This window comes from Pundamilia nyererei, unplaced genomic scaffold, assembly GCF_000239375.1.
Source record: "Pundamilia nyererei isolate P.nyererei 1_Seehausen unplaced genomic scaffold, PunNye1.0 scaffold00124, whole genome shotgun sequence".
NCBI classification, from domain to species: domain Eukaryota; kingdom Metazoa; phylum Chordata; class Actinopteri; order Cichliformes; family Cichlidae; genus Pundamilia; species Pundamilia nyererei.
Genome location: NW_005187525.1, coordinates 1,467,327 through 1,477,465, shown reverse-complemented (window position 1 = coordinate 1,477,465; position 10,139 = coordinate 1,467,327). Strand labels below are relative to the sequence as shown.

The window sequence follows — 10,139 nt, the reverse complement described above, 5'->3', positions numbered from 1 at the left end:
ACACACACACACACACACACACACACACACACACACACACACACGACCTCTACCTGGGTCTGGGTCCCTCCTGTTCCACGTCGTCAGGAAGGCCAGTCTCCTGGATTTGGGACTATCCTCTGTTCTAATGGACACATTTTAAAATACAGTTAGCAGACCACTCGTGTGAAGAACAGTGACTTTAAAAATCAACAGCCCTGATGATTCACCAGAGTTAAAGTAGTAAACTGTATGCAGCTATTCCTTTTCTTGTCTTCTCAATCACTGAGAATGGAAGATAAATTTATATGTTCAGAAATCTCTACAGAGATTATAGACAAGACTAGACAAAATGAAACACAGATTATACACCAGTGTCAGTTTTTAGGTTTTTATAATTATGTAATTATTATTATATATATAACAGTATAACCATCTCAGAAACATATCATTACGTACAGCTACTTTCAATAATATTGATAACTTTTTAGACTCTTTCTCTCTGGTTAATTTTTCTTGCGCTGGGACCAGTATAACACACACCATTTAGTTAAACTACAGGAATATCTTAAAAGACATAAAGACCTGCATAATGTTCAATGTGCTGCTTCTATATTCAGATAAATCTGAGATTATTTTACTTGGCCCTAGAAATCTTAGAAATATGGTATCTAACCAGATGTTTACATGGATGGCATTATCTTTAAGACCTCATAGTACCATAACAACTCAGAAGAGCAGTTTGCTCTCAGCTGCTTTACTTGTGGTTCCTAGGATATTTAAAAGTATTATGGGAGGCAGAGCCTTCAGCTTTCAGACCACGAATGGACCCTTAGTTGTGCTGCAATATCTGCTCCTTTGTGCCAGGAGGACCAGGATGAGGACTGCCTCAGCCCTACAAAATGACCTCCAGTATGCCACTGTTGTGAATGTCTCTGACCAATCAGAAATGACTGGCATTTTTCTTTGAATACCAGAATCGTTGGGTCCATCCTGTGCTTCTCCCAAATGAGACCAGGTTTATCCTGAGCATATGCAACAGAGGTGAAAGGGTCAGTAGAAGCTGTGGAGAATGTTGTGCTGCCTGTCAGCTTGATCAGTTTTGGTGGTGGGTCAGTGATGGTTTGGGGATACGTATCCATGAATGGAAGCACAGACCTCTATGGAGTAGGCAGTAGCACAATGACTGCTATTAAGAATAAAGGTATAATCCCTCGACCTATTGTATGAGCCTAAGCTGGTGCAGTGGGTCCTGGGTTCCGGAGTTAGTGTAGGACGATGCCTGGCCCCATGCGGCAAGAGTTTGCAGGCAGTTCCTGATGGATGGCCCCCAAATCCAGTACAATAACTCTGTGTTTTGGCCCATTCAATGACACCAGGTTGTCCCCCAGACTGTCCAGGAACGTTTTTAGGTTCTGGTCTAGATCTGGGAGGAGATCCTCTCAGAACCCACGAAGCTGAAATAGTTTTAAATTCCTGTTTTGTCACGAAACAAAGTGGGCGAATGAAGTGAATAACTTTTTCAATAGCTCTGGTTTTATCTTCAGAAGCCCACAGACCTCAACAGTTGGTGATTCTGGCATCACACTTGCTGAAAACCCTGGAAAGACTGGCTCTTGCTTATCTTTGGCTCCAGGTGAGCTTGTTGCTGAGAGTTTAGCTTTATGCAGACGGCTCAGGGTTTTTGGAGTGCAGAGGGAGCTCCTGAAACCCTTCTATGACTCTATGGTGGCATCAGCCTTCTTTTATGGTGTGGTCTGTTGAGCAGCAGTTTCTCCTCTGGACACAGGAAGAAACTGAACAGGCTGTATTTTGGGGTGGCCTCTAGACCGGCTGAAAGAAGAAATTCTTTAAACCAGTTTGCAACAGCGTGACACAGTTATGTGTGTGATGACTTCTTTGCGCGTGTGGTTGCTTAATTCTATGTGCAACGGTTGATGAATTTCTGTGCAAGTGGCAACGAATACCTGCGTCAGATTTTGGTATTCATTGGAAAATGCCAGTCATTTCTGTCCGGTCAGAGATATTCACAATACTGGCCTGCTGGAGGTGATTTTGTAGGGCGGAGGCAGTCCTCATCTTAGTCCTTGCACAAAGGAGCAGATACCAGTAAGAGATAGTAGTCCTACTAAGGATTAAGGACTTCCTATGGCTCTGTCCAGCTTTTGTAGATTAACTACCTGTTTCTTTAAATCAGCTCCATGGTATTCACCCACAAGACCATGAAAAGTAGCTGTGTATGCAAAGCAGACCCACTTACGTGCGTGATGGCTTCTTTGTGTGCGTGGTTGCTGAGTTCTACATGCAAAGGTTGTCGAATTTCCATGTGAGGATTTCTATACCTATCATTCATCTTTTTTTTGTTAGCACATGGGCACCATACAACTTACTCTGTACCATTTTGAGGTGCTTCAGTGAAATTTCAGCAAAATCTCACTGAAGCCCCCCCTCCCCTTGCACTGCATATTATATCTACAGTTTACACCAAAAGCATGAATCTAGTTGTAAACTAGTGTAAACCTGAATCATTCTGAATTTTAATGCCAGTAATTGAGTCAATTCATTTGTAAAAACAAAGTCATGAAAGGGTGACAGATGTAATCTATATATTTTGAGCTTAAGCTCAATTAAACACATGACGAGCTTAAACTATCCATAGAAGTTAAAAGCTTGACCTAACAACATTTCATAACAGTATTCAAAATCAATAATTAATGAATAAATCGGTCGACTCTGTTCATTCACTGAAGTGTTATGAAAGCTTAGCTAGACTCAGCATGAGTCCTCTGGACTAGTTGACTATACTAGACAAAATATACATGTACATAATGATGTTGTGTTTGTGATGACAGGACGTACTTGCCCAGATGGTTTTGAGAAAGATCAAGTGTCTTGAGCTTAGAGCACTTCCACTTATTGGGGGCTGGGAGTGTTGTAATGTAATTCTCACACAATCTCAAAGAGACCACAGCCTGATAGGACAATGAATGAGAAGACAAATTAGATACTGCAAACCACACATTCACTTTTTCAATCCAAGGAAAATACAGCTGGCTGTTTATGGCTAAGGTGGTCTCTGGTAAACGGCCTGATTCTTATACAGCACTTTTCTACTCTCAAAACACTTAATACAGCATGCCACATCCACACAAGCACTTTCTTCTATGCTTTAAGTGCTTACTAGCTAACATTCACACACATTCACACTCTGATGGATGCATCCGAGAGCAACTTGGGGTTAGTATCTTGCCCAAGGATAGGGACTCGGGGAGCCAGGGATCAATCCACCAACCTTCTGATCAGTAGTACAGCCACCCACTGGTGATTCAAGTATACTGTATCATTAACAATGCCAATAAGGTCATAAGCAATAGGGAAAGTTTGCTAACTGCAGTGACCAAACAGTCTTCAGACAAATGTATGAAAAATACAATAATATGATTAAGCCACTACTTTGGAATGGACTTATCAGAACATCTAGGATAAAGTGTTTTAAAGACTAATATTGTATTCCCTTTTGCCTCCTTATTTGCTGGTTCTACCTCAGTTTGTCTAACCAACGGTGTCACAACTGTGAGACAAATAACTACAAATAAATAAAATGAAAATGAATAAATCTAAAGAACCTTTAACATTTTTTATCTTACCCATCCTGTAACTCATCAGTCTACCCACAGTAGTATAATACAGTAATATAACTATGTTATAATGTTTATTAACTGATCGTAGCAGTTTAAAGCTTGGATGTCTACTGTTATATTAAGAGCACTACAATCCATGCACCAAATATAATCTGCAGGCTGAGCCAGATCATCTAACAGATTTATGCTGTATTTGTTTTAGACTGCAGAACTTAAAAGATTCATGAAGCCAAACACAGAGAAGTAGTGCCATCTGAAGGTTGTTCAGATCACTGCTACTACTTTAAGTAGTCAACAGTTTGTTTGCTTGTTTTTTAATTAAGAGATTTTTCCATCTTGATGAATATTAATATATCTAATAAAAGATCTACATCAGTGCTCCTACCTCCAGTTCAAAGATATATGAAGGAAGTTCCTTCAGACTGTTGTCAGAGAAGTCTACTTCTTCCAGATGATTCCTCCAAAAGATGGAGATGGTGTTTGGAAGATTCTCAATCAAATTGGAAGAAGCTTTGCATTGCTTCTGCACAGGAAAAGACAGAAATATATATATTAGTGTCACTATGCATAACTTCTAAAAGGCTGATCTCTGTGGGTGAATGTATAGAATCAGTATCAAAATGAAAACGAAAAAACCAAGGCTAACTGCACCTGCAGTATATTAGTGTTGAAAAAACAGAAAGGAATAATTATGGCTTTTTACCAGTGGACAGGCCCAGGGGTCAGGGAAGGTGCTCAGCTTGTTCCTGCTCACATTGAGGAGCCTCAGGGATTTCAAACAGTGCATGACAGCTGTGGACAGACTGGTCAGGCAGTTTTCAGACACATCCAGCTCCTCTAGCTTACGAAGACCGATCCAGTTAGTGGCTGTTAGAATGGAATTAAACAACACATATAAACTAGACATTAAAACTAGTGTGAATTACCACAAATAAAAGTGGGATGCTCAAAAACATATCTGACACACTACGAGAAAAGTGATCTAAAAATCAATTTTCATTTTTTCCCCACATTCTTTTTGCCCACTTATAAAGAAAGAAATAGTCTCTAATCGTTATGGTTATTTAATTGCAATGGAAATATGATGCATAAAAAAAGACAATAAAATATATAAGTTGATTTGCATATCATTTAGAGAAATAATGACTTGTTGTTGTTTGTAAGACAAACATGACATGGCGCTCACAGTCACTTGTATGTTCTCTTAGGAAGCATTTGTTTCAGAGCCAAATTCCTGTTTGTGCCTCGCCCTGAAACACAAGAGTTTTTCACCTCGCTCTCCTGCCAGTGGTGCAACTGATCTTTACTCCTGATCTCAGCCTTTTTCTCACAACATAAAACTCTTCAGTTCTTTGCTTCTGATGACTCTCCCTATTGATTCTATTGTCCTCTTAAAGGAGCTTATGCAAGCTCAAAATTTCTTCAGTATCCAATAGCACAATATTTGTCAGATTTAATAAGCGAGCTTATGCAATAGCACACACTACATTTGTAGGATTTATTAGTGCGAATGAGTACCTTCTAGCCAGGGTTGCTGCATTCATTGCTGCATTTGTCTTCAGCAGACAGGTGGTTCAAATCTTTGCATTTGGTGACTGGTGATTAAAACTGAAACCATTGACCCGTGTGTCATGGATTCTCCCATCTTTCAGCAAATCAAACCTATTTTCATCTGTTTTTAGTTTGTATAGGTTTTCTTGGCACTGAAACAGGTTTCTTAAATAAAACTCTTAAACTGGCAGTTCATTATTCATCACACACACACACACACACACACACACACACACACACACACACACACAGCAAAGTAGAATGGATGTGCAAATGCTCTGGTTTTACTTGAGATTCGTCAGTTTAAATAATTAAAATATATAATTCCACTCTTCAGGTGATTTAAAGAATATGGGATTTCAACATTCATTCATATCCATGTAGAAAACTATACAAACTGTGTTTGTAATGATCTAACCCCTGTGTACTGTTGATATGTCACTGTGACTTTCTTGAACAAAGAATGAGTGTGAAGATCTAGAAAACAACTGAGTGTAAAACGTGTTCAAGGTCATGACGCACTCTTGGTGTCTTCATTATCAGGCTGGTGCCTACATGACTGTGAGAACTGAGCTCGCTACAGCTGAATAGACAAAGATTGTACCCACACAATCGGTACAGGAGTGGTTATTATCTTGCGATCCGGTCGTTAAGTCTGACGTCACTAGCCGTGTCTGGGTCTAAACTCCGCTGCAGGTCCATATATCAAACGATCACTCAGCATTACTGAGAGTTGAAAAACTGTCTAGTCTTTCATCTTTAATAAAATGATCAGCGTTCTGCTCTACCAGGTGTAACAACTGAGTTTAACATCCAGGCATCCATGAAAACGGGATTTATGACATTTAACGGAGTTAGAAGTTAGCAGGGAGTTAGCTCGCTAGCTTCTATCTAAATACAATATAGCATGTCCTGACTGCGGGGTTTTGGAAACAAATTAAAACGTACAGCTCTGCTATCACTTCCAGCATAAATGAAGACAGAAAACTAAACAGCAGTGACGTTTGTAGGGTTACTGAAGTTGGGCTAGCTGGTATATAATGATGTGCTACGTGACCGCTAGCGACACAGCTATGTTAGCATAATATAAACAAGCTAACTTTTTTTCCACTCGATAAAAGTTAACGTGAGTGTTCTCGGTGGTCAGGAACAAATGTAATCGCATGGCAGGATGCTGTAAAAGGACCACACTTCAGCCAGGAGAACAACTGAGATAATCCATCCACAATACGAGGTTAGTTATTCATATACTGCTTCATGGGCTGGGCTGTAGTTACATCCTAAGGTTTTAAAAACTGAGCTTAAATAAATGATTAGTGGTAATAAAAGCCGAGGGAGGTCAACGGTGATCACTGACTGTTTTAGGAGCTTTTTGAGATCAAATAGAAGAAAATACAAAACATTAAACATGTTAACATGCTGTATTGGTCCCTTTGTAAAGATTTTAAAAGAGTCTTTCAACAAATCTAGGAAAATAAGTTCAGTTTCGATGTTCCTTTTTTCCCCTACAACTATAGACAATGCCCTTTGACCTCCAAACATGGTCTTAAGAGTTCATTTTGGTCTCATCTGACCAGACTATATTCTCCAAGTATTTCACAGGCTTGTCTAAATGTAGAGCAAATGGTAAACAGCTTTCTCTTCAGCAATGGAGCCTTGCGTGGTGAGCGTGCATACAGGCCAGTCAGGTGAGCGCATTATTATTTATTTTTTTATTACATTTTATTTAAACAATTGTATGTGCTGATTCTAAGTCTTTCTGTAGTTCTCTGCAAGCAGTCCTTGGCGCTTTAACTCCTCTGTCTGAAGTCTTGCAAGGAGCAGCTCTCTCCACTTCCAGATTATAGCCACAGCAGCGCCGACTGAAAACTCCAGTAGTTTAGAAATCGTCAGAAATGTCATCAGTATGTTTTGCAACAATAAGATTGCAAAGGTGTTTTACCCATCATGACATGTTTCTTGTGTGACACCTTTTCAGAGGCCATCAATTGGGACCAAACCAGCTGATATTAATTTGTTTTGTAATTACTTATAGATTATTTTAGGTAGTGTCACGACTTTCCATGCCTTTTTGCACCTCCCTTTCTTCATGTGTTCAATACTTTTTACCTGTGTCATTTCTCAGTATTACACATAATTTATGGACATGGTTTGATTTCGTTGTTACAAATTACAGCGGTCCCTTGTTTATCGTGGGAGTTAAGTTCCACAAATAACCCGTGAGAGGTGAAATCCAATAAGTAGCCAGCTTTATTTTTTACAATTACTATAGACGTTTGTAAAACCCCTCACTACACACTTTATACACTTTTCTCAGACAGGCAGGAACATTTTCACACTTTTCTCTCTTGTTTAAACTCTCAAAGTGCAAACCTTCGTAGAAAAATAAGTCCAGTATTATAGAATGAAACCAAAGGAACCAACAGGGGCCTTCGACGGTGCAAAACGTTTCGTCGACATTGTTGGCAGTCACACTGCCAGCGATCAAAGATTTATGTAAATTTGACAAGCTGAACACATTCTGTACTGTACAGGAGACACGGCACGAGACTGATTGACAATGGTCTACAGCCAATCAGGAGGCAGAACACAATGCGCTGTAAGGAAAAAAAAAAGAAGCAAAATTCCACATAAAAAAATCTGCAAAACTGCGAGGTGACAGGTGAAGCGCGTTATAGTGAGGGACGACTGTACTGCACACATTTGTAATTAGAGTGGGTTTAAAATATCCATTTTAGTTTGAATAATGCGATATTAACTCAGGTTTTGCCACTCCGACCAAAATTCACCGAACCAGCAGCAAAAGAAAACTACGCTTCACGTTTGAAAAATATCATCATGAAATCCTTTTGCGTTTACTTCCTGCACATCGTGCCTCTCTCTCAGTGTACTCAGAGACCAGTTTACCATCAAAAATCTGTTTTCTGCATTATGCGCTTATTATGCACCAGACTATCGCTGTGTACGGCGCTGACAGCTGCTGTTTTCTTTTCCCAACAAGAAAGGCTCATTTCTGCTGTTCAAAACTGAAGAAATGTAAACTTTTTAAAATGAGGCTAAGTTGCAAAACGCTTAGCCATGTCTCTAATCAAACCTCTGTAACTTTGCTTCACTTCAGCAGCATCAGGTAATATTCATTTGTTGATTCATGGTTTCTTCCATTTTTCTTCTACTGCAGAACATTTTTAAGGTTATCTGCTATAAAAAGCCAGGCCAGGAAAATCTCCCTCATGTTTTTCTGTGTTTTATCCTCAGTTACTTTGACACAAAGGCCTCTGCTGCGATGTTTACACCTCTGATGACGTCTCACCAATGATCTGAATTAGAATATTTCTGATTGTCTGAGTAAAAATGGAATCAAATCAGTTGCCCAGCCTTATTTGGACCCCTTTGAGACAAATTTCCTTCCATACATGTTCATCTGTTTATTTGAACATTTTTTCCTTTATCTGTGATGTTCTTTCACCTGCTCATCTCTGCAGGATGTGAGGTGGGAAAGACTGTGTGACACCCATGTGAGAAGGGGAGAGTCAAAATGAAACTACACGGGTGTTTCAGTGCAATAAAATAAGACTTAAAACCAAACATGATGAGCCTGAAAGATGAATTGTGAAATAAATTATGTTTACACAACAAGTGCATCCATGCTACCCTCGCTCCCTGTCAGTGCTGGGAGACATTTGAACTTTCATTGACCCCCCACCTCAAAGACTTTAGTAACAATACATTTAAGACTTATTCTCATTAAGTTTATTTTGTTTTTCAAATGTTTTATATTTATTATTTAATACATTTATTATTTACTTCTTAATGTTTTCTTTCTTTCTCTCTTTCTTTCATTTCCATACCCCTAAATTTATGTGGTTACACACAAGTTTTATTTCAAGTACAAAGAATCTGACTCGCCTCGTCTATACAGTAGCTGACTTATACGTTTACTGTTTCAGTCATCTCACCTATATCTGTTGTTCCATTTAAGGCAAAAAAAAAAAAAAAAGGTTAGGGTTAGCATATCTCTGTCCATAAGTGCATACAGCAGTACATACATAGAAGAAAAGTTGGAACATACTTTTAGGGAGGTCAAACAGAACTGTGAGCTGGTTCTTGGCAGCAGAGAGTTTCTGGATGCGAGTGAGATGGAGAAGTCCAGGTGGCAAACTGCTCAGCTGGTTCTCAGAGAGATTCACCTGTTGTAAACTAAAGCAGAGGAAAAATGGAGGTTAGGGTTATCCCTACCCTACAATTACATTTGTCTATAAATCAATTAAGTATAGATTATCAGGATAGCCAATCACATGGCAGCAACTCTGTGCCTTTAGGCTTGTAGACACGGTCAAGAAGAGCTAAGAAAATTCATACCAAGCACTGGGAAGAAAGGTAATTTACCTGATTGTGAACAAGGCAAAGTTCAGTGGCAAGAAAAGGGCAACACACACAAAATTATTAGTGTGTGAATGACTTTCCTTTGCTAATTTTTAAAGTAAATCGACAAATTCCCAATGGAGGCGTTCCAGGACTGTGTCCTCATGTACCTGGAGCAGATGACTTCCTGGGAGTTGTTTGCTAAAGGAAGCTCCTGAAGTTCATTGTTAGAAAGATCCAAAGTCCTCAGACTGATGAGACCCCAGGGCACCACGGAGGGCAGAGAAGACAGGCAGTTAGATGACAGGTCCAGCTGGGTGATATGCGCAGAGACATCCATGAACCAATCCAGCTCCAACCAAGGCAGCTGAAGACCACGCCAACACACACTGACAACCTACACACAGACACACACAGGGCAATGTTTTACTAGACTGTGAAGAACAGATGCATTCAGAGCTACCTCTCACAACTCTTAATGGTCACATATTCTGAAAATAGTTAATAATTTATTAGGGCTTTAATTATGTTAACCCTAAAAAAACAGAACGCTTGGACACTGCCAGCACGCGGCGCCCACACAAACGCAAAGCAGGAGATGAAGCG

At 39.6% G+C, this 10,139-nt stretch overlaps 1 protein-coding gene across 1 annotated transcript in view; it reads right to left on the bottom strand.

Annotated features, from left to right (window-relative positions):
- The window catches only part of LOC102213867 (leucine-rich repeat serine/threonine-protein kinase 1-like), a 33,041-nt gene that overhangs the window by 1,822 nt on the left and 21,080 nt on the right, over positions 1 to 10,139 (bottom strand). The window contains exons 7-12 of the mRNA XM_005742894.1: positions 9,704 to 9,930; positions 9,241 to 9,368; positions 4,324 to 4,487; positions 4,006 to 4,143; positions 2,839 to 2,951; positions 54 to 124 (exon numbers count right to left, since the gene is read on the bottom strand). Coding sequence (XP_005742951.1) covers positions 54 to 124; positions 2,839 to 2,951; positions 4,006 to 4,143; positions 4,324 to 4,487; positions 9,241 to 9,368; positions 9,704 to 9,930 — 841 coding nt within the window. The remainder of the gene's footprint in view (positions 1 to 53; positions 125 to 2,838; positions 2,952 to 4,005; positions 4,144 to 4,323; positions 4,488 to 9,240; positions 9,369 to 9,703; positions 9,931 to 10,139) is intronic.